Raw genomic sequence first — 25,187 nt, forward strand, 5'->3', positions numbered from 1 at the left:
CGTCGCTCGCTTCTTCGAACTTGCAAATTGGCAGCGCGTCGAGCGCCCTGTTGTTCCAAAATCGAGGGGGAAAAAGAAAAGAGACGAGCCAATTTAAATCGCGCCCGGAGCGCGCCCGGGATCTGGGCCACCATGTTCCGAGGCGCCAATTTTGAATGACTTTAGGCGCTGCCAGTCTTTAAGGGGAAAGTACTGACTTGATTAAAAAGACGACACTAACATCGGGATCTTGAAATTTATTTTCATTCATCGGATTAGAAGTCAATGATATATCTTTTCCATGATCTGGGTCCATCGGGCAACTTCTTTTCTCTGAAAATTATTGACAGATTTATAGAGAATAGAAATATAAATTATTGCAGGACTTTTGTTCAAAGTTGAAGGTTTATTCATAGTCGAGGATGTTCGGGTTTCACGTTTTTCAGTGAATGAATGTTCTGTCGGCCTTATGGCACTCTTAATCAATGTTATAAGCAGAATGAAAGTATCGCACAATTGTAACACGCGACGGACTTCGTTGAGTTTCTTTAGCGGTGCAATTGCGTAGCTTTATGTCGAACATAACCTATATCGCGACGGATGTGGTCGCTTAAGGAACGATCGGTCTGTCCTCGCGATACCAGACCGCAAGTGAACGACGTCCAATTTCCGCCGGTTTCCCCAATTTTCGGCCATTCAGCGGTTCGTCCCGTTTATTAACATAACAAAACCGAATCGGGCCATTTCTCGGTCGACTTGTCGATCTGACCGCCTTAAAGGCCGTAAATAAGGCCGCGTATAAATAATATATAAAGAAACGTCCATCTTCCCACCTCGGGAGAAATCTGCATAGGGTTCTTAAGGATTTCCCTCGGTCTTTCATGGAGAAACAGAAAGAAGCCAACGGGCCATCCAGGGAACCTGTTCGATCGTTAGGACATCCATTCAAGTCCCTGCATATTTCTCTAATAATTTATTCGACCCATTATATCTGGAGCTTCCCCAAGCGCAGCATTAATTCCCGTCCCCTTTCCTTTCTCCCGATTTCCATATCTTCGTGGATTTTCGTTTCTTCCGAAGAGTTGACACAAGATGGCGCGCGTCGCTGCGAAGCATAATGGCGGTCGTTACATATGGAAATGGCGGGAAAATGCCACCTCGGGATTCGTTTCGGAGTTTCCTTTAAAGACGTCTTTGTTCCGTTCGCGAAACTAGATTTCGTGGAACGGTATACTCGTGCCCCATCCCTTTTAATTTCAGTTGGCGTACGTGTTAATTTAAATTATCTTAAGGGCATGCGACGCCAACGGAAAGCGCGGCAATTTTAAAATCCTGGGTGACGTCCACCTGCCGTTTAAGTAGCGGACCAATGGCGTTGTTTCGGGCCAACCGATTTCCTGATTTACGCGGATTTACAGCCGACAGGTGGCGCGGTTACGCGGAAAAGGGCCCTAAATTATTGGATCGCCTAATGGAAGATAAAATTTCGAATTAATTGCCGCGAGATACGATCGCGCCTTCGAATCGACGATTCGATCGCTCTTAGCGCGGCTATCGGCTCGCCGATCGGGCCGGGCTCTCTTAAAGGACTTTTCTAAATATTCGTAATCTGCTTTGGGAGAGCCATAAAGGCGGATTTCGAGACGCGTCGAGTAAATCGAGATATCTCGAGGCGGAATCGAGAGCCACCAGCCGCGAGAGAGGTGAACGATCGATCGAACGCGGAACCAGTTTTCGGGTGGATCCTTAACCTGACCCAATTACGCCCTGGTGGACCACCGGGTACTCCCATTTTTTTTTTCTCTCAAAAAGAAAAATGTCTCGAGGACGGAATAACGTGCATAAAACCAAGAAGCAATCATTTGCGAGTATAGGCGAAAATATCTGACACGAAGTGCGAGACGGTTTCAAGTTCTATTCGTAAAATGGAATGCCCATTTTGTAAGCTCGCGGGCGCCATCTTTAATTCCACTTATATGGCTGTTTTACTCAACTAGAAATATTCTGATCTCTCTCGAGGACGGAATAACGTACATAAAACCAAGGAGCACTCATTCGCGAGTGTGGGCAAAAATATCTGACACGAAGTGCGAGTCGGTTCCAAGTTCTGTCCGCAAAATGGAATTCCCACGCCGTAAGCTCGCGGGCGCCATTTTTAATTCCACTTATGTCGCTGCTTTACTCAACTAGACATTTTCCGATCTTTGTAGCCGAGACACGGCATCTAAAACAGTCGCAAAGGGTTGAGCGAAGTTCAAGTGCTTGTATGCTTCGAGTTATGATTTATGCAGCGACCTGGAAGTCTCGCAAGTTCGAGGTATCGATTCAAACTCATGCGGCCAGCTCGTCGTTAATCTACAACACTGGCCCTTAACCGGTGGCCATTGATCGAACATCAGAATGTCTTTAAAAATATTCCACGATTTGACGATTTGCGAATTGTCTCACCTTATTTCACAATTTTCCCGAACAGCTTGTTATTGGATGACTATTAATAGGGAGATTCTTCTCATTAAGGGCGTTCCATGTCAGCTCGACGATTTCACTTACCACGTATTAGCTAATGGTGTTTAAGGTTGAAACGTTCCCCCATCGGATCAAGCAATCTCATTGAAAGAAATTGTTGCAAACGATAGGGCAGAAGAAGACGTGGGTGGTAGTTTGCGATTTTTTTATTTATTGCCCACCGACGTCCCGTGAATTTATAGGTGGAAAGGGAAGCGTCTTAAAGGGGGCCTCACACCGAAGAATGACGATCTTTCTTCCGGCCACTACAAGGCGGCAGTCATTGAGTAAATTACAGGGCTCCGTAACGCACCCTCGTTAACCAGTCGACGAGCTCCATAGATCTTTTCCTCTGCTCTCCTTCCTTTATTTCCCGGTTTCCTCGTTTTTCCTACATTCTTGCGCTTATTCTTTCAGTACTGTAAGTACTCGCGGCAAGTTAGGACTTAGGGGTGGGAACGTGGGATAAAACGGAACAGGCAATTCTAATCGCTCCTTCCGACCTAACCTCAAATAACGAGAAGCCTGAATTGACGGCGAATGAAAGTAACCCAGCGCGTGTAAGAAAACAATTTATTTATTCAATATCCTCTTCAGCAATAATAAACATATTTTTTGGTTTTACCGATTAACACGAATCATCTCTTTTCTCTCTCTCTCCTCTCTCTCACGCTTCTCCGCTCTCTTGGCATACAATCTTCCGCATTATTTCTTTTCTATCCTTTCCTACACTCACGCATTCGTCTTCTTTTATCGCAAGCACACGTATCCTTAAAACTACTGCCTAATTATCCTTTGTCTTTATTAAACCCTACTTTACGTTACACTTATGATTAATCGTCCGTTCTTTGAGCCTCACTGGACCCCAGTACTTGTGATCCTCATTTACTGTTTTGATTATCGAGATCCCGCCATTTCGATGGAAATCATAGCACTCGGTGCTCTTATGTGATACCATGACTTTCGTAGTACGATGAAAAGTCTTTCTCGCCAAGATGGCGGCACTGGCGCCATCTCGATCGCCTTAAGGGACCTCCCGAAATGGAGCTTATAAATATCACGTCGAAAATGTTGCTCCAATCTTTTCTTTAGAAATATTCTGAAATCCCGCAACCTGTCTCTTCCGTTTGCAGCGTCCATTATCGGTAGATCCCTTTTGAAATTCTTACAACCCTTATAATTTACTATCGTAATGGTATTCGTGCAATTTCGTACACTTTAAGGTACGTGGATTCGAGCAATCGGTGGAATTCGGATTTTCGCGGAAAGGAAAGCGCGAGCCTCCCCCTCGGGGTGAATTTTCGAGGGTTAAAAATCGAGAAGTCGCAATGGAAAATCCAAATTCGATTCACTAACTGGTCGAGCCCGTCTTTACTAATCTATCTTTGGTCCTCTAGCCGCTATGATTCTTTGCCAGACGTTAAATTTCGTAAAATTAACTCTGTCTCGTCCTTTCCCTCTTTCTCTTTCTCTTTCCTCCACCCTTAACGCAACTCTTTGTACAATAGAAACATCGTCAAAAACCGCAATCCTTCCGAAAGTGAATTATTCCTTAAATTTCGAGAGGTAAAGATAAAAGTCGAATAACATATGTACATGCAAGAAGAAAAGAATACTCCCTTTAAAATTATTCCAAAACGTGGAGTGAATCGGGAGAACTTCTTTTCGAGGTTAGGTCTCGCTTATCCGCGGCAAAGACAAGAGGAAGAAAAAGAAGGCCCATGAAAGACCAGTCATTGACAATGAGCGATCTTGTACACCGGTGCCAGGGACCGCGGTCCGTCTCCTAATGTCTACCTCTAAATCCTAACAAACGAATCTAATTACACGTAATTACTGCAGAATTAACAGCACGTCGTATACGGCTTAGCGCGCTCGTTTCTTAGCCTCCCGCCAGAGGGAGGCAGCTTTGGCTTCGACGGACTATACACGTAATTCGAATTAACAACGCCTGCAACATACCGCGATACGGATTATATATATATATTTCATATATATAATATCGTATAAATGTGTATCTTATACATTGTGCACAACATGTATATTGTGCGCGTTCGGTCGGCGGATTCGGTGTACGCGGCGATAACGCCTAATTTCCCGAAATTGCGAATTATATTCGTTATCGGCGCGTACTCCACGAGCGCGACTATGGTAATAAGTACACTTACGAATACACGAATCAGGTATGCGGTGACACCGATAAAAGGCACATTTAGACACTCTGGATGCAGGTACGAGGCAATTTACAGTGGCGCGAATTAGCCACGAGAGATGCCACGCTTTGCGGTACAATAATCAGACTGTAAAGCCAGAATTAGTTGGCGAGGAGAGGTTAAGGTGGCGTGAAAGAGACGCCTAAAGGCCCTCATTTATGCAACTTTTTCCGAGTGTACCGAATCGTTTTAAATTTTACCGCCTGAATGTGGGGCTTTTAAAGAAGGTTTTGATGCCCATGAAACTCCATTTAAAACGTATGTCTATAAGCCATTTTAAAAATCGCTATACTAAATGAAACTCCACGAGTGTCAGAACCTTCCTCGCTAACCAATATATTCACGGGGTCAATTTTTAAACAATTCGATGCACCCAGTTAGGAGAAAAGTTTCATAAACGCGACCTCTCGGATGCCCCTTTCACATCACCTTAATGCCCACCACTGTACACCCCGTGTTTTTTCTTTGGACAATAGAACAGGAAATGCACAGTCGCGCGAAATAATCTCCACGTGGTCCAGCAATTATCAGATTGCTTTTTCGGATAAAACGAAAGTTCCGATGCGGCGCGTTAATCGCCGCGCCACTGTATATCGCGTCGCCCGTTTTTTCTTTTTTACATTTACGTATAAATATTCATGGTCATAAAATGGACGGTTTCGCGATCGCCGCAACGTCGCTCGGCGATGAGACTCTCTCCTTATACGGGGAGAAATTATATCAGGAAGGGGGGGGGCAAGGCGTTTACCGGAAATCCTTAATCGAGCCTCGAAAGATCGAGATCGATTCGTGAGAGCCGAAAAGAAAAATCCGCCCTCAAATCGATATATCTCTCCCCCCGTTAAACCATAATTAACGGAACGAATGACCAGTTTTCTGATTCAATTCTTCTCGTCGATTATAATACAATCTACGATACGGACCTTGAGATTACTTAATCATTTTACAAGTTTTCGTTCGGCGTCATTTGAAGTTTCTTCTCGTGCAGTCGAAACTGGTCGGTTTTTGTTTCCAGGTTTTAAATTTGCCGCGCGGTGGTCCACAGGTCACGTGCTTCGGTGTCGGCTACTCGGAACGCTCGAGCGCGCTCCAGACTCACGCTCATTGGTCCGTTAATCTCAGCTACCACCAGGTGGCGGCGCGGGGTGGTAACTCGAGGGCGCCGAGGGCGAAGCGTGCCGAATGCCACCTTGCGGCTGAACTTGAAGTGAGCGATAGTCGAGTGCAGGTGCGGCGGGATGCTGACCTTCTCGGTGCCTCCGAAGGTCGACTTTCCGCTGGAACGCCTTGTCGCACAGGCCACACTGGAAGGGCTTGTAGCCGGTGTGCTTCCTCATGTGCGTGATTAGGTTACTGCTCTGGGAGAACGCTTTGCCGCATACCACGCACTTGTGCGGCTTTTCTCCTGAAACGAGAAAAAGAAAGGGGTGGTCAAGTCTCTTGTTACCAGGAGGTCCTGCGACTTAGTTTCGTAAACCACGAGGTACGCAGGTCCAGAGACCTCGGAGATTTAAACGGAAAGCCGAGGCGAGGAAATAAGAAAAGGCGGCGTTTTTTCCCACGGTCAATCATAACTATCAATCGCACCTATCACGCGCACTGTGACTCTCCACAAAAGCGGAATCGATTACGAGCGCCCGTTTGGCCGAGGGGACGGTCGCAATTCTTTGAGGCGAGGCGGGCGCAGACAATGACGCGTCAAGATGGCGGAGTAGATGGCGCGCTCGGACCGCCGATTGGCGCGACTCTCGATTAGTCGCGGCGAACAATGGACGCGATCTGGAATAAAAGGCCCCGCGGCCCCAGTCAACTGCAGCTGAATCAACCGATAAATAATGAAGGCCGCACATCCACCGGCCATAAATTTCGCCCTCGGAAGTCGGCCCGTCGTCGCGCCGTCTTCGTCGTCTTTCCGAGAAGCGCGGCAGCTGCGACGCTGCCGACGCGCGGCCTCGCGGATCAACGTCGGCATCCGTCCCTCATGATCGATGAACCAATTCGATAAGCTCCTTAATCGCGTAATCGATTTCACCTGACGCGACGGGCCCCGACAGAAAGTCCGGGCCCAGTTAGCGCCTCGATGCAAGCCGGCCAATTCTTTTTTCTCTTCAAGAGCTCCCATCCGCCCGGCAATTAACCCGTCCCGCCCTACCTTACCGACTTCTTTGAAGTGCGCTCCCTTTGGACAAATTACGAACGGGGACCGATACTTTTGCACTTCCACGTACGCGAAATAACGATCCAGTAACGACCCAAGATGTTACGTCTTCGGGGCATTTATCTCTTTCTTCGGGCGATAAGTGGGAATTAAATGATTTCGTCGTGTCAATGCAGCTTTCATATTCGCTTCGAAGTGTGCTCCGTTTAGGCGGATTAAAAAACGCGGCCGGCACACTTCTCGTATGCAAAGTAATTATTTGGCGACGAGGCATGATTTTATGTCTTACGGGACATTTTTTTTGCTTTCTTCCTTCGGGTGATGGGAGGGCGAAAAATGGATTTCCGTTGAATTCGTCAGATTTTGAGTAATGCCACACTCACGAAATTACTTTTTTTACGAACCGATTTTAAAGTACATCATAAAGGAAACCTCTTTGACGCCACTTTAATGTCACCTTAAGGTGATGCAAAAGTGACCAGAGAGATTTCGTTTATGAAACTTTTCTTCAAACTGGGTGTATTGAATCGTTTCAAATCTTACAACGTGAATATGAAGGCATTAAGGAAGGTCGTGACACCCGTGAAATCTTTCTTTTTTTCTTTCAATTTGCTGGAAGACATTACCAAAATTTTGTATAAAAAATTAAATTTCATGGGAGTCAGGACCTTCTTTATAGCCTTCACATTCACGGTGTAATGTTTGAAACGTACATTCTGTTTGAAGAAAAGTGTCACGAACGATTGATCCCTCGGATGTCACTTTCACATCCCCTTAACGCAATTGCAATATATCGAAGTGGACGGAAAAGGCATGCGAGGGCGAAAAATGGAATTCCGTTGAAATCGTCAGATTTCGAGTAATACCACCTATTCCTGCCTCGGTCACGACTTCACGGTATTTACGAGGATTCTCGGGAGTCGAGGGCAGAATCGATGGGGACCCCGGTGAATGATTGTTGCAAAACAGGGTCGCGCCATAATTAGTTTACAGAGAATTAACATTAATGGCCGACTTCTCGCTGCGAGGCGAGGCAAACCGCGGAATCGATCCCGGTCATCCTGTGTTTTTTCAGCTGGCATACCTGCCGGGCCGAGGGAAAATACAATTAGCGTAATTGTAAGGGATTACAAGCTTTACGTGGCCGACTTCACACCGAGGACCGCTTTGGCCGAAGTTGTCGCCCCGCTTAAGTAATTGACTTCCCGCAAATTACCCTCATTCTGCAAATTAATTCGATCGCCCGGCCAACTTGCGAAAACCTCCACTCTCGAGCCTTTTCCAAATATCCTTTCAAATCTTTCTTTAAAAAGGAATAATAACGATAGTATGAATTGGTAATCAGAGGGAATTGAAGCACTCATTTTAGAGGGCTAAGTCATCCATGGCATTCGAAGAATTTCAATTTCTGCGATTCTACTGCCGATGTGAAAGGCAGGAGAAAATAAATCAATATTTAATCGGAACTCATCCTAACTTAGGAGTGAATCACCACCGAGTTGGCCAAGATTCAATATTATTCGACTTTTTTCCTTATACGCCTCCCAACTTGGCGAATGCTATCGAGGAAAACATCTGATTTGATTAATTCCTATCGGATAAATATAAAAGATTTAGGGACAAAGCGTGTACACGATTCCGTTAAGCAAACTAAGTGAAGGTGAACATTCGCGTTTCGTGAAAAATCGCGAAATTAGTCAAATATGTATCAGGAAACTCGGTAGAGTTTCGCGCCAAAGTCATGCGCGAATGGCACCGAATACGATAAATATAAAGTATAACTTATTCGATAAATATGAAATATGACTTAGATAACAAGACAATTTTCCGGAGATTCGTTGAGAGCAGCGATTTGCACCATTTGCAAATTCGTTTATTTCCAGCGATTACGCACTTTGCGCAAATGGCATTCCCTGCAAATTGATGTATCGAGTAAAAGCCTCGTTACCCAACGTCGGTCGTTAAGGGAAATGACAAAATGGCGTGTCCAGTTCTGCGATCGCGTAGTAAAGTATTACCGATTGGCATTAATATTTCAAGAGATCGAGCGGAAAGGGTCGGTAAGCCGAGATTACCTAAAATCTACCACGTCAGAGCCGTATTAATCGGTTAACAGACCCCGTGGCAAACTGTCACGCGACTTCCCAGCCCACGTGTCTAGATGTATTAATATATAACATGACCCACGCTCCCACACGGGGAGAAAAACTCCAAAGTTCATTTCCCCTATCCTGCCGTAGATAAAAAACTGACATACGGACGTGTTTTTTTTTTTCTATCTACATTTCCTTCATTTTCCAAACAAGAGAGCTGAGAATAGGGAGATTCTTGTCGGATTCCCCGGAGTGATGTTTGCCGAAGGTGTCGGCGACCTTAGGGGTCGAGATATCGATCGATAAAGTCGCTCATTACGAGTCCCCATGTACGAGGCCTTAAATATTTACCGACCGAGCAGTTTACGTCGCGGCCGATTTTAATGACAGGCTTAGACGCGAATCGTTCGAGTGGATTACCGTGAATTATGGAAGTGGTTCGCTAATGAACGTCGAGCGACAATCGATCTTCGGAGGAATCAAGCAAATGGACGCCATGATCGACCCGCTAACTCTAACGACTTTTCCCGAGGCTCTTTAAACAAATTCCGTGGCATAACACACAGCGCGTTTTTCCCTTCTCGATTTCAGTAAAAAAAGCCGTTTCCGTAATATCGAACGAATTGGAAAGGAAAAAAAAAAAAAGAAGAAGAATCGGTTCCTCGAAGCGTTCCGACGATTTCCCCGTCGCTCGATGAAAACCGCTCTTATTCGTTGAATCGGCGTAACTCGGCGGGAAGTGAGGTTAGGAACGGCGATTTTCAAACTAGCGGGCTTCGATTATTTACGAATAGAGAGGGTTGCCGACCTTCCGCTACTTACGCAGGAACACAGTGCACGCCCGATAATCGGGAAATTGTTTCGGATGAATAATAAAAAGGAGATATACTGAAGGCAGCTGAAGAAGGTAGTTTGCAATAATATGGCGGATCGCAGCTTTCCCGCGGAAACGCCGAGTGATTTCCTAATCGATTGTGCTTCGAGCCTGGGCTCTTTAAAGCGTGTTTATTCGCATCTAGTATATGGATGTGGAGAGCATATATCACGAGTAGGGAGGAAAAGTGAGGTTAGCTCGCAGTCTCCCTTAATTGGCAGGAGAGAAACCCTCGATTCGGGGTAAGAGTGGTGGCGGAGCGAGAGTGAGGTTAATTGCGGATAATATGACAGAGGACTTTTCGCGGGCAACGTAGATATTAATTAGGAACTAATAGCCGCGTTGAGTGGAGGGTCGGAGGGGTGATGATAACCTCCTGGTGGCTCTCCCACGGGAATTATTAATACCAGCTTCGTCCGCAAAAGTCGGAGTGATGTTCGTTTAAGTAACCAGTCCCGAGACGACTTCAGACTCCTTGCCGATTATCGACCCGACGGTGTCGCCACCGCGCGGCGCGGCAAATTTAAACTTTGCACTTTTTTTATTTTCGGCTATTTTCAAATTCTTCAAGCCCCGTTTTGCGATGTTTTCATGGAATTCAGGGTAAGACGAAAAAAAAAGGGGGTTGCGAGGAAAAGAAAACATTGATCTTGTCGCGACTTTATATTTTTTATCGATTATCGCCGGTGTCGCCCCCCACTTTGGGCGCCAAATTTAAACTTCGCTCTTCTTTTCTTCGGGTATCTTCAAATGTTTCAAGCCCCGTTTTGCAATATTTTTATGGAATTCGGTGTTAGACAAAAAAAAGGGTACATCGAAATTGGCATCGGTTAGTATGCAAAGGTGATATTTGTAACGCGTCCCCAGCGACGTCGCTGCCTGTCGGCCATCTTGGAACGCGTTGACGCAACACTCGCGATTTCTATGCACCCGCGCATACGCGACATCGGAATAAATAAAACCTCACTATTGTCGAGCCCCTGGCCCGTTAAAAGGATCGCGCACCTGTCCAGGAAAGAAGGAAAATAAAAGGCACCTTCATTCGCCGACAAGTGTGCGCTTCAAGGTTAAGTTGCGCAACTCGATCTAATTCCCTCTAACGCCATCAATCACCGGATCGAAGCCACGAAAACATTGCTAAGAGGAACACTCTTCGACTTCTTTGAATGTTTACTCTCTCTCTCTCTCTCTCTCCGATGTTATACTTCATGGAAATACTCGGAGGTGTGTCGCTTCTTATCGCCGCCATATTGAATTTCGTTTACGCCCCCCCTTTTTGCTGCACTTATTCGCCGCCCCGCCAGATATGCAGTGCTTAGCTAATTATTTATATTGAAATTTCGTAATTCGTGAAATAAACGTACAGACGAAATCTACTTCAAGGTCAAGTCCATCGGGAATCATTTGCAGCCTCTTTTGTCCGCGCCATGGTCGCCTTTGTCCTTTTACATATTTAACGGCCTAAAAAGTGTCGTGAAAGCGGCGACCGCTAATGTAAGGAGAGCCGGCCGGCGATTTTCTTATGGGGAATCCGCAATTAGTCGACCCCTTTCGACTTAATTAGCCAGCAACACGCACCCTAACGGCTCGTGCCAGCCACGTGGCGCCCCCACGCGCCGCGTGCGCCGCCGGAAGTGCGTTTAGCGCGCACCGACCAGTCCATTTCCCATCGGACCTTCCTTCCGCTCGTCCACGGTGTATGCTCCTCCACATGCCACAGACTGGCAAACTTCCTACCTCTGAATGCCCGTTTGTCTTGATATATGTTTGAATAATCTTGAACCGCCATATTGGTATTAACATTCGTAACAGACTAAAGAACGAGATGGTTTGGAATTTCACCGGGAACAAAGAAACGGAGGGACGCGCGTTTCCGAGGAAAACGTCAGCGAATGACTTGAATTCTCTGTATTAGTTATGAGACACGACGATATCTTGCAACGGCGGTCTTTTAGGTTAGGTTCTTGGCTGACTGTGTGCAATCATGCGGCTTAAAACTCCGCGGATTCGCCGACGATCCGCGTGCTCCCCCTTGTTATTAAAGCGCTACCGTGGGGTCGCCATTTCTAACCCCTTCGACGTGTCTCAATGAGGGGGTTACTCTATGCCGAGGGAGAGAGGAAGAAATAGGAATCGCGTGGTTTGTGAATAAAAAATCGAACCGCGCTGAATCTACGCCGGCAGACGGTTTTAAGTGGCAATCGCGGGGAAAGATGGCCGCCGTCCCGGAGCCTCGCGTCTCGATTCCACCTCGCGTTTTTAAAATGCACTCACGCGGAATCCATCATGAATTCCGTGTTTCTCCCGACGCCATCCTTTTCCACGCGATTGAACGTCTTTAAATATTCACCCGTTTTGAATTTTTACCCAACAAGGATTAAATGCGCCCACCAGTAAACGCTGTACTATAATTATCTCCCGCGGTACGATCCCATCAATGGTCTATTTTCTACGTGGGATTAGTACATATATACATATATGTATATTTCACCGTTCCTTTAACGATACATTCAAGCACACGCAATCACGGTGTATTATAATTGTCCGGTTTATTTAAATTGGACTACCCTCAAACCCGGTATCGATCGATAGGATGCATGATTCACGCGCGCGCGCGTGTCACACAACCCTGTACGTGTCATGGGGATGAGCCCTAAAGTACACGTATGTACTTGCGTGACCGCATTGGTACGTACTTCCATACCGTGACGCCAAATGCGATGCGCTGGTACAAGTTAGTCGTTCTCTTATTATTTCCTTACTCGTTTGATTTTCCAATATTTTAAACATAAAGGCAAATCGTCATCACCGGTAAAAAATAAAACGTCACAATTTGGCTATTTACAATTTTTCGGCACGATGGAATGTACTCGCGTGCTTTCAAATGTTAAGGGAGGGGGGCGACATATTTGTTTATTAAGTCTCCTTTTTAATCGATACGAAGGAAGAGCGCGGCGGCCATTTTGCGTAGATTTAACGAACTAACTTTAACGAGCACGCAATTTGAATAAGTGATAAAACCGTCGTGTCGCCACAAAGAGAGAATCGCTACAAAGTTCGACATTCGACCCTTTCGGGGCGAACTGCGATAATCCGAAGTTGGAGAGCAAACCCTTCGACGAAAGAATGGGTTATACGTATATAGTACGTATATAGCTAGTTAACGTGACGAACTTTTCAATGCGAGTCTCCGAGGGCGTTTTTCTTCCCCGGCAGGTTACTGAATAAACGATGACGAGGCGACAAACGAGCATCATGGCGCCCCCGTCGTCTGCTCGTTTGTGGATAACCTCAAACTCCGAAGGAAAACAGCGCTTCCGTTTGGTGTATTCGGAACAAAGTTTCATCGGTCGTTACCGTCGACGTAACGTTTCATTAGAACATTTATATTGACATCTATCGTTGGACTATTTTTCATCGAAGGATTTAATGCTCATTATAATCATCGAGTTTCTTGATCAGGTGTAATTATTCCCTTTTAATAGGGAATATAATTCACCGTCGCCTTAGGAGTTTGGCTATTGAAGTTGAGTTACTTATGTTTTGTTTAATTATGGGAAAAGAAGGCGTGACTCACCGGTGTGAATGTAGGTGTGCTTCTTCATGTCCGACTTCTGGTGAAACCTTTTGCCGCAGTATTGGCAAGGATAAGGCCTGGTGTCGGAATGAATCAATAAATGAGTGCTCAGGGTGCTGGATCTCTTGAAAGCCTTGCCGCACTGTTTGCACTGCAACCGAAATAAAAGAGGCGACCATATAACCTTCGGCGAACTTCAAGAAGTGAGAAGTGAGCGTAAAGTTCACCGACCGTCTCAGAGAGAAGAAACTCTTTGTTTTCGGAAAGCACGTATTCAATTTCCGTCGGAGCAACCGACGAAGGGTTCGCGAGGAGTCGGTACGTGCCAACGGTGCAGGCCGTTGCGAAAATGGCGCCGCGGCTTTCCGAAATCAATTATCATCGCCTCCCTCGAAAGACTAAATACTTCTATCGGCGGAGATCTTATCGTTCACGGTTGTCGATTAAAAATTTCCAACGATGTGTCCTTTATCTCGCCCAGGAAGCAGTCAAACGCTAATCGAATCCTCGAGGTGGAGCCAATCCGTTACGGCGCAACCGATCGTCCCAGTTTTGCAAAAACATCTTAATTCACAACTGTCATTACCGAATATGATACAATCCTCGCCATACCGCGTTCAGGGAACTCTATTACTTGGTTGAATTTTTCGAAGTGGTGATTACGTGTCCCGGCGCCATGACACCGGGCGCACCTGTATTCACGAATCGTCGTGTTCTCTCCGAGGCATTGTTGCACCAGGCGCCAGCGTTTACAATACCTCCATGAGAAACGTTTGCGGACAATAAAGTGCCCGTTGGAAACTTGCACTGCGGCAGCGAATGTTAATGGAAATGCACTCAAACGTCAAATGACTACAGTCTACAAGGAAAGATCCTTAACAAAAATTAACCTTAAATGCTGTTTCCAAATCTCGCATACCAATTCACCTTCGTGCATAATATTGTTTTTCGTTACCAGGGAATTGCGGATTTTAAGCAGTTCCATTCACTCGTTCGATCAATATTCAAAGCCGTCCCCTACACTAGGGAATAATTCCCGTGATTTCTGCGTAAGATTTCCAGGGGAAATCCCCTAGGGACACGAATGAAAACGAGGCACGAAGGTGGCCATTGTTGTAACTAAATAGCACTTCCGGTGAAGCCAGACAACTGAATTATCCAAAACGTGGTAGTCTCCATTAACAGACCTCGTAATTAACGATAATATCATTAAATAGATATCCAGCGGGTTTTTTTATTACCAATGGAAAAAAAGTTGGACAAATTCGGGATAGAGAAAGATTTCCTTGGGATCTCACGCGCAACTTATTCCCTCTTTAAAAGGCGCGAGAAGACTTGGGAAATCGTCGGGGAGTTATCGGAAAATCGAGGGGCTTATTTAAAAGAAAAAGAAAGAGGGAAAAACGAAATAAAAAGGTTCAAGTCGAGGCAACTTCGAAACGAGGTGGAAGCGGTTTTATGACCGTTCAAGAGAAAGAAGCGCCTCGGTCGAAGCTCCTCTATTTGTCGACCTCGTAAACCGCGAGGTCCCACGCCTACCAAAGAAACGGGCGAATAAAACTAGCAGCTGCAGCTGCAACTGGAGTACGTGCACACACGAATGTCCAGCTACTGCGAATATGGTGGCGCCCTGCCGCGAGATTTCCACGACCGATAACCAAGGCCTTCTTCGAAGAGAGCTCTACGCGCCCATCCTAACTATCGACACTACGGCAACGAGATTGACAAATTATCCTGATGAGATTGCTTCGGAAATTCATTACGAATTAAGCCAGTTAACCATCCTGAGGTATGAAAAGTGCAGCCTTACCTGGAAGGTCCTTTCCGAGGAAGATGGCGGCGTAAGGGGCGAGTGGTGAATTTGCCTGATGACCGTTGGCGTCGCTGTCGTCGGCGGGCTTTTCGTCGAGGAGGGCCTCGTCTCCTTGGCTTCCCTCTCGCAGACTGACCCTGGTGACCAAATCTCGTTTTTCCTAGTGACATTTGACGTCACGTCACTGGGCTTCGTGCTGAGATTTAGCGGCACCTCCTCCTCTTCTGGACCGAACAAGAAGGAGACATTAATAAAAGAGCCATTGAGCGTGTCGCTTACAAGATACGGGCAATTACCCTAAAGTCGATTGGAAATTCCCCGTGACAAATATACGATATCCGCGTTTTGCTCGTGTGCCAGGTGACACAGGTAAAACCCATGGCCGAGAGTGGCTCGGAACCATCGTCACGTGTCCGCGATAGACCGAAAGGATCTTTAATTGGTTTAATTACCGTTCGATAAGGGTATCTGAAAAATGGCCGCGATAAGTCGATGCCGTAACCGGTCGCGCGATGGCGACCTGCTTACTCGTGATATGGTCAGATGGTCTCATTTCCATAAACGAAACCGTAACTAGAGTCGAACGAAATATTTCGCCATTTCCGACATTTGCATGCTAATATGAAACAAAATCCCCATTCTATGATCTACTCTCTGTCGCACCCGTCGCGTTAGATCTAAAAACGTATATTAATCGGTACAAAATTACCGGACTTTGGTTTAGAGGAAACCTTTGAATATTTCATTTCTTTTATATCATTTTCATTACCGATTTTCGCTTTTTCGGGGGTGCACCTCCTGGGCGAGCCCGCCCTGGCCGGGCTAGGGGGTTCCTGGTGAATCGGCGAATGGTTGGCCGACGTGGCGTGGTTCTGGGGAATCCTGGGGGACGGCAGCAACGAATGGGGTAACAAAAGCCCCACGGCATGATGGGCCCACCATGAAAGGCTCCCATTGGGCACCCCCATTGTCCCGTAGCCATTGTACATTAAGCCGCATCGCATCTCTGCAAAAGGAATCATGAAAACATCCCGTTAAGGTGTCATGAAACTGTCACACATGTACCAAAAAATCATTTATAAAACATTTTGTCCAAACAAGCTACGCCAAATAATTTGAAACTTTAACCCATGATTCAGGAGGCCCTAACGAAGGTCTTGAAACTCAGGGAATTTCATTCATTCTTCAAAAGAAACAAATGTATTCATCCCGGACAAGAACCAACTCTTTTTTGTCGAACAATGAAAATTCGTGAGTTCAAGACGTTCATTAGGACCTCCATAAATCATGTGTTACAGTTTCAGATTATTCGGGTGCATCCAGTTTGGAGAAAAGTTTCATAAACGTTCTCACGTTTCGATATATATANATATTCATATCACTTCAATGCCCGACACCCGACGCTGCAAGTTTCTCGTACAAAGTAAATGTAATTGACTCGACACTTTACAAAGTCTCCATATAAACGGGTATGTCTGACTTATCGTAACATCAAATTATTTGGTTGTTCGTTTAAAGGATAATTCGAAAGAAGTATCGGAAATCCGTGACGGATGAGAACGTACCTCGTGCGGCTGCACTTGCCGGCAGAGTGAAATTCTGCAATCGCAGATCAGGACTGTAATTCGACACGAGAGTGAAGGCGCTAAGCCGATCCGGGACTGGCTGGCCGAAGCCGCTAGAGGCAGTGCTCCCGGAACTGCTTCCGGGACATCCGGGACTCCAGGGGGAAGTCGGGAGGACGTTGGGACTGCTCGGGGGCGACAGGGTCGCGGGGGGCGACAACGCCCCCGCCGGAACTCCCAGACTGCAGTGTAGTTCCGGTTTCATGTACCAGGTTCGCGGTACCGCTTCTAAAGGATTCGAAATTAAAGGTTCATCAACAAGGCAACTTGCAATTAACCCTAAGTTTACACGACGCGTCATTTTGACGCATTTCGCGTTTCACGAGGAACATGACAAAAACCGTTCGCATCTTTTCATTTACCACGTGCACTGACTTTTATTCATTTAACGAGGGAGATATATACATATCGAAGTTCATTTTCATTAAAAGTTATGTAATACTGAAATCTTAACACGTTTAATTAAGAAAATATATGTTTACGTTCATGGGTCAAATAGTCGCTTCTCCGTAGTGGTAGGTATATAAGAAATGTCCGTAAACCTCGTGTTAAAAATCTACGACCGAAAGAATGATCAATCCAAGACTATAACGACCCATTATTGAAAACTAAGTACTACCTCCACGTAGTAAAGAAAAAGACAAGACTTTTCCTCTGTGTTTCGTCCATTTATAATATTCATTCACGTTATTTGTAGCGACACTACGATAATAAACGGTAATAAGTGTAATTCGGTAGGACCGAAATAATATTAATAAACGGCGATCTGTGACAATAAGGTCAGGAGGAGACACGGAGGAACAGACGGCTCCGACATGCTTACAGGAGGAAGATCGATGCGCCGACCGGCACGCACCGGTCGCGGCGGCCGGTCGTGCAACCCTGTACTTATCCGTGTCACGAAAGCGACGCGATGCGCGCACACGGTGGCAACGCGTGCGCATAGGCCGCGCGCATGAGTGGCGCGGGTGCGCATAGGCCGCGCGCGCCATTCGCGCGCCGACGCGCAGCGCGGGCGCACGTGTCGCGCTACGCTGCGCTGCGCTTCGTGCGTAACGTGCGTGAGGCCACGTGCGAAAACAGAGACGGGAGATGCTATCGCGGTGGAAATCGACGTGATTGCTCGACGAAGCTCCTCCGTCACGGAAATCACGCGACGGAGCCCGAGATATAAATGCCTGGTTAAGAGCGATCGATCCTTCGCTATCGAAATCTCGGACGGCAGGAAATGCGAGAACGAATTAGGGCATCGAAAATTCGACGTTTAAAAAAAAAAAGAAACAAAACGCGCTCGAAGGTAGACTGAGAGGTTAGGTTTAATTGCACCGAAACGAGAATAGCTTTCGTTACCTTGAAAGAGTGGGCGTTTTTGTTTCTGTTTTAGACAGATATCGAGGGTAATCTATGGTCATTATTGCTGATTACTCGGAATTGTGGTGATACCCTTGCGAAACGCGAGAAATATTTAAAAACGGTTAGTGGGAGGATTAAGAGCCAGAAATCCGACGAGGATTATAATGGCGGAATGTAATGGCGTGTCTGAAAAATTATAGGACGTACTTATTTATAGTACCGCGTTGATAAAAAAAAAAATAGATACAACCCGGTGACTTTTTTCTCTTCTTTTTTCATAATTTTTATTTTGTATTTAGAGATGGATCGGACGTGAAATTGGAATCATCTCTTTGTCCGCGACACCGGGAGGCTGGTTTATTTTGGGAAATCACGCAATCCCGATTTACTGATTTCATACGAAAAATTCAAGCCGGCATCACCGACCTTCCGAGCATTGTTTGAACAACTGTCGAAACAGGGAGGTCCGGATGCCGGGATTCTTCCATCACCTCGATATATCCGTACTTGCGGATAGTTGTCCCCAAATACCGATTTGTTGGTGACACCAGGTGAGGCGGGCCGTGTTAATCCTTATTTGTCCAATTAACTCATCTCATTATGACGCTTAACACTTTTCTCCTGTTTTCGACGCGATTTGCCCCACCAAAGAAGAGGAACTATGAATGAACATCTGCAAACTAACCTAACCTCAAATCCACCCGCTTATCTTTACATAACATAGTGCCTTGTTTTTCTTTCTATTTCCTTCGGTAATTATTTATTAATTTGATTTTTTTTTTCTATGGCAATTAATTGCAAATGATCCGAGTTCTAAGTCTACTATTATCGATTCATAGCATGGCGAAACCTGAGGAGATATTATCATTTGTCAAATTAATACATCACGATGTTATGTTTAATGGTTTTTCCTCGTTTTGGCAAACTGTCAGGAAGATGAACGAGCAGCAAAGAGACGTCAAGTACCGACGTCAAAGAGAGTCAACAAAGAAAGTCAAGATGATGCTGTGAATGGAGCTATGTTTACTTCTCTTCTTCTTCTTCTTTTTTTCTTTTTACCTAAGTGAGAATATATTCGCGACTTCGGATTTAATCACGAGGATCGTTTCTAAACATCTCATGTAACAAGATATTAATTAATTATAATCTGCCCGTGTCGGTTTTGGTTATCTTGAAACTCGCGTGTTTAAAATGTCGACTTAAGGATGACAACCGATTTATAAATTCGCGTTTATCCAGCCACCTTTATTTGCAGATGCCATTCGACACTAAGCAGTGTTTAACGTTTTTGCCTAATTCGCGCTCTATGTTATCGGATAGATAAATGGACAACAAAGAGTGGCAAGTGCGAAATTAAGGAAAGTCAACAGTTAACATGAATGAACGAACTTCCACTTCTGGTGAAGTAACCACGGCCGATGGCAAAATCTGTCTACACACGGAACTTGTTTATTTGCTCGAGTAGTAAGCGAACATTAATTAACAGACCTTATGAAAATATTAGACAGTTGAGACGGTGTAATTCTTTTTTTTTTTTGGTACAGGTCTGGCTCCTCAGACTGGAGAAAAGATGGTTATAAATTAATTCCCCGTTTTCGAAAACAGGAAGCGTCCACAAAACTACGCAGAAAAAATTAAGAATGAAGAGCGTCAATCTTGTGAAATCTGATTGCCGCTTCACTTGATAACGAAGTACAAGCTGAACAAATAGGCCAAGACCAACCCAAAGTGGAAACGTACCGCCTCGGTGTTTACGAGGGTAATCCCAATTTCGACAATAATCGAAATTTCTCAGCGATCGGAGTTTATCGCTCCACATGTCGACACGAGGAAAACTGATCTACTCATCTATGAACGTACTTGACATTAATTCTCAAGAATAATCGAGCTCGCGTTTCGGGTCAATACCTAAAGTACACTGCCAAAAAAAAAACACCACACCAAAATCGAATCTCTACCTTTATACTTACTTTCCGATTTTAATTCAGGGTCCATATTTTCTTTACGCGAATAATGAATTTCGAAACCGAAGCCCGATTCGTCGAAAAGACGTGTCTATGTATATATATCTCCAATTCGATTTAATATTAATTTTTTTTATAGGCCCTTTTTAAACACCGCATTTCAACAACCCCGAAATATCAAGTTAATTGGTCAAACCGAGTGAAATCAATTTGAAATTGCGTTTTTATTTTTTCCCTGAAAAGTGGTTTCAAGAACCAATAGCCCGAAGTTAGAACGTCTTATATATATGTTCCCCGCGAAGTTGGCGGTAATGCACTTATTATTTTTTTTTTAATAAAAAGGGACAAAGCGGAAGAAATATAATAAACCGGAAATTTACCGCACATTACGGCCCAGTCTTCCGTCTTCCTCGCTAGAACTTCCTCGGCAGGGGCATCGAGAAGTCGCCAGGTCGCGTCCCCCGTAATGCACTTCGGGCTGCAGCTGCAGGTGTCACTTCACCGTACGCGCCGGCGCAACGCGCAGGTGCGAACTTCCGCGAAGTGCCCGGTGTCACGTGACCGCGGCCTCGCGATCCAATGAAGGTCGCCGCGATTCCAAGGCCTCGCCTCGCCTTCCGGTCCGACACCTCGTCAGCTACTCTCGGCCACGTGGTCGCACTTCATTCTCAAGGCGACATCTGCCGCGAAAACATGGAGTACCGCGAAAACCTCGAACACTTCTCCGAAATGAAGCGTCAATCCTCGAAGTAAAAGCGTATGACTGACCGATGAACGTCCCTCCTAAAAAGACGTCTTTTAGATGTTCTATGGACGATCTTGGACCCCAAACAATAATCCGAAATATCTCAAAGGACTAATCCAGATTGGAAGTTGATCGAAACCTCTTAGGACAGGTTCAGGACGATGAATATCCTCCGACAAGTCGACGACGCGTATTGAAAAAAAAAAAAAACGATAAAGCAGATCGCTTTTGGTCGATATCCTTCAAGTTTAGCGATAACGAGTATCCAGAGATAACTTCAAGTTTTTGGATATCCAGCTGCTCCTCCAGGATAAGATGTCCAGGAAGTTGGGTCTCTTGGGTCCGGACGTGGTCCGATGTCGTCTGATATCTCGCGATGGCCGAGATCGATTCTTCGATTAGTCCGTGCTTTTTGATATATCTTGCAGGGCCCAGTAAAAGATAGGTGAAGTACGAGTATCCAATGTTTCCGCACGGAAGGGTCCTTCGGATATCCTGGGATACCTTCGGTGTTCGCCGGTGACACGTGACTGTCCCGATCGAGAGCAGGACCCTGACTGACCGGGCAACTGTCGGCCGAAGAGGATCGCGCGTGGTGCTTCTGCTTCCCTTACCTGTCCGCCACCTCTGCATGCTCTACCTGGGGTACCTTCAGGCTCCGCCCATCTAGGTATAATGGGTGTCCAGGGGTGGGGATGATATCATCCCACGTGACTCGGTCTAGTCGAGATCGGAAAGCCGACCCGACCGCGATCCTCCAATCCGGTAGCGGTCACTCCTCGTTCCTGTCGCGGAGGAAGGAGATCCGTACGCGGAAAACGCGCGTCACTTCTGCGACATGATATTCTCTAATATTTCCCCCCCCCCATAAATTAAATCATCATGCGTACTCATTTCTAATCCTCTAATTAGAATCTCTCCGTACCCGAAGTCTTACCAATAAATATACAATACCCTTCGATATTAATTAAAGAAGGAAATTAAACAATAATCCTTTACAGCCGTCGTTTATTTCTTGCGGTACATTTTTATAGAGTCTTATCGTACAATTTTCGTGGTTGAAAAACGCATCTCGGCGGTTTCTATTCGCCGTGGGGCAAAATCGATGAGGTGCGTGCTGCTATGTCTTATCTGCGCATCTAAACTGTCCGTATGTCGCGCATGCGCATTGCTGCGGGGGGGGATTCGATTGGGCGAGGGCGTCTCGCGTGGCGTCTGCGTCGTAAGTCTTCTCCGATTGGTCGCCTACCCGGGAGGGGTCCACCTCCACAACCCGAGATCGTGCTCTAGGAGAAACTAGAGGGATCCAACTGGGAGTCCCCTTCGGATTGCTCGAGGCTGCGGCGAATCATAAAATCCCCTCGCCCCGGTTCCCCCACTCGCGTTCGTGATATAACTTCCCGCGACTCACCACGCGCAGGAACTACAGACACCAGAAACTTGCCAGATGCATTCTCGACAAAACAATTTTAAATAAATATTTGCAACGATCTGTAACTTTAAATACGAAAAATTATCGAGGAACCTGTATTAAGGGGATGTGAATGTCGCGTCAATGAGGTTTTTCTCCGAACTGGGTTTACCAAATCGTTTCCAACTTTACAATGTGAATATGGAGACTAGGAGGCAAGTCCTGATACTCATGAAATTTCAATTTTTTTTTTTAATTTGTTCATAGGTATTTTTTAAATATATAAGAATTGAAATTTCACGAGTGTGAGGACCTTCTTTACAAACTCCATATTCACACGTACAATTTTTAACGATTCGTTACACCCAATTCAGCGAAAAGTTTCATGAACGATCGGCCCCTCAATTGCCACTTTCACATCCCCTTAATCTGCATGCAAACGATAACGTCTGAATGTATTCAACTACCAAATGACTTTTATAAATAATGTTCAATTTCTAATATAAAAAATTGTCCAGGAAGTTTCATTGAAATAAGCGTTGGTATACTAGGGGAAAAAAAAAGAAGAAAAACATTGTACCGAACCAAAGAAATATTTTTATTAACTTAAAGAATTTAACTCCGATGAAATCGAATATTATGACAATTTATTTCGGCAATTGTTCTTTGAATTAAAAATATAATTCTTTGGCTCGAAGAGTTTCTTTTTTCCTCGGGGTAGGTGTTAATGGTTTTCAGAGTTCTTTTATGATTTCGAGTGTTATCATTTTTAGAATAGGTCTGTAATTAGTTTGTATATAGCGACAAGTATTATCGAGTCGCACTTGCGCAATTAATCTTTTGTTCTTCCCTCGCGCCTTCGATTTTACCGCAATTGCCTGCTTATTATTACGTAATTCGTGTGTGCATTTCCTCGAGCACGTATCGAACCTTTCCGGTCGCGATCGATAATCACCGGTGGTAAACGCGATTATCGTTATTACTGCGCCATTACCGGCCAAGGTAATGCCATACCGGCATGCAGTTGCAGCTGTAAATTAACGCGGTACTCCGCCAGCTACTCGCGTGTGAGTACGCGAATTATTCGCTGGATCGTCCTTCTTTTCTTTTGTCGCGACCATCGCGTCGAATAAATGCACATCTCACCAGTGGCGGAAAAATTGAGGTTATGGCGGAGGATCCGGCAATTTCGCGAAGGTTCTAACCTAACAATGGCTCCCTCGCGGTGGCCGAAGGTTAACAATGCAACGGCCCGATTACCATAGCAATAGCCGATGAATAGTGGAAAACTGGGATAACAGCTGCGGAAACAATGGCGACTATCGCTTTCCCTTCTTTTCCGCATGCCTCCATTTTGATCGAGACTTACGAAAGCAGCGTGAAAACCCGATATTCATGAGACCGATAATTACATTTCCTACCGTAAAAATCAATGACTTATAGCCCAACCTTATTACCGACAACGGAAGTTAATTATATCCAAAATGGAGCCTTAGTTAATTCGTCGTTGAAACAAGACATATTGAACGTTTTATTGCAAAACAGATATCAATGGTTTTTCATTTCATTATAATAATACATTTTATTGTTTCTCGGAAGAATTACAATTTTCTTCTTGCAGTCAAAAGCTGCCTGCTATGCTGCGACTCGTTTCAAAGTATTTCCCACTGAGAGCTCGGGTAAATTCTACTTTTTTTCTTTCTCCTTCTTTCTTTCAAGAAACTCAGTATTTTTAAGCAATTAGTCCGCGTGATGTCACTCTAGGTACGATAAGTACCGGTTTGCTTCGGAAATTATGCGGCGCAGGTGACGTCGGTGATTGGTCGATCATGGAAAACGCCGATTATCGGCGCATTTTGCGCGAAACAAGCCAATCGGCGCCGATATCGATAAACGCGGTAATTGTGGCACGCTCGGTTAAAAATAAAGAAACAGTCCAGATGAACGAACTGCGGCGAGTTTCGTTCGTAATACAGGCAAAACCAAGATGGCGGCGCGTCGGCTTTCGACGGCCTTCGGCGCCGCGAAGAATGCGTCGTTTTTGCAGTTGCAGCTGCGGCGTCATATCAATCGGTGATCGGGTAAAATAAGGCGCGACGAAGATATGGCGTTCGTCCCTTTCGACCGAAATCCTGGGCGAAACCGCGTGTTGAATTTTTACTCGTGGAGTATCGGGGTACCAAGATGGCGGCCTCACCTCTGGCGTCCTCACCGCGGGGAAAAGTGAAATTCGCCGACACAGATCCCACGATTTCGAGCGTTTAGCGCCTTTGTCGCAATTCCAGAGCAAGGGGGGAAAAGCGGGACAAGAGGAAGAAGGAGTCGCCCGATAGGCCACTCGATAATCAAAGGGAAGGGAGAGTATGTCGTGCGTTCTCGCGTACTCTCATTACGTCCGGCCGGACCTTTGTGGAGCGTTTCTGTGCCGCCAAACCATAAATGGGATTTCCTCCAGGTCTCGCTTCCATTCAACGGAGGATGCAAACGCGAAATCTCTCGCCTTGAGGATCTTTCCTCTAGACACGCGAACCTTCATTACCCTCTCTCGTCCTGCCTTTATTACGTGCAGGTTCCTTCTCTCTTTCTTCCTTTTCCTTTTCTTCTTTTTCTGCCGACGTGGCATACGCTCCGCTTTTGCCGTTTCGTAACACCGGAAGTAGGCCAAACGGTACATCGGAATCGAGGCGTTAATCGCGTCCGAACAGTCGGTGAGGCCGGCTTCCGTAATTACGTGCAAACCTGCAGACGACGCTTTAACTCGTTCGTCCTAACCGCCGAAGACTTCCTGAAAAACTGCACAAGAGAGAACAACAGATATTGGCTTTCGACGGCATACGACGACGCGAAGGATGCGACGGTTTTTGCAGTTGCAACTGC

The 25,187-nt window shown here is 45.7% G+C and overlaps 1 protein-coding gene across 1 annotated transcript; it reads right to left on the reverse strand.

The window, feature by feature from the left end:
- Positions 1-3,079: 3,079 nt before the first annotated feature.
- On the reverse strand, positions 3,080-20,638 carry LOC105694294 (zinc finger protein Gfi-1b). Its single transcript, XM_012414816.1, has 6 exons — positions 20,535-20,638; positions 16,778-17,065; positions 15,982-16,218; positions 15,210-15,436; positions 13,400-13,550; positions 3,080-6,102 (listed from the first exon to the last, which is right to left on the reverse strand). Exons 1-6 carry the CDS (start codon positions 20,539-20,541, stop codon positions 5,816-5,818), a joined length of 1,197 nt encoding a protein of 398 aa, XP_012270239.1. The 5' UTR covers positions 20,542-20,638; the 3' UTR covers positions 3,080-5,815.
- Between the last annotated feature and the right edge of the window lie 4,549 nt (positions 20,639-25,187).

This window comes from Orussus abietinus, unplaced genomic scaffold (genome assembly GCF_000612105.2).
Source record: "Orussus abietinus isolate OABI.00-Male unplaced genomic scaffold, Oabi_2.0 scaffold6, whole genome shotgun sequence".
Taxonomy (NCBI): Eukaryota; Metazoa; Arthropoda; class Insecta; order Hymenoptera; family Orussidae; genus Orussus; species Orussus abietinus.

Bases quoted from the DNA above. Each gene is read 5' to 3' on its own strand.
- LOC105694294 (XM_012414816.1), bottom strand. The intron at 16,219-16,777 runs GTACGTTCTCAT...TTCCTTTTGCAG, and splicing joins GGCAAGTGCAGCCGCACGAG to AGATGCGATGCGGCTTAATG. The intron at 15,437-15,981 runs GTAATGAAAATG...TGTTCGGTCCAG, and splicing joins CCCCGAAAAAGCGAAAATCG to AAGAGGAGGAGGTGCCGCTA.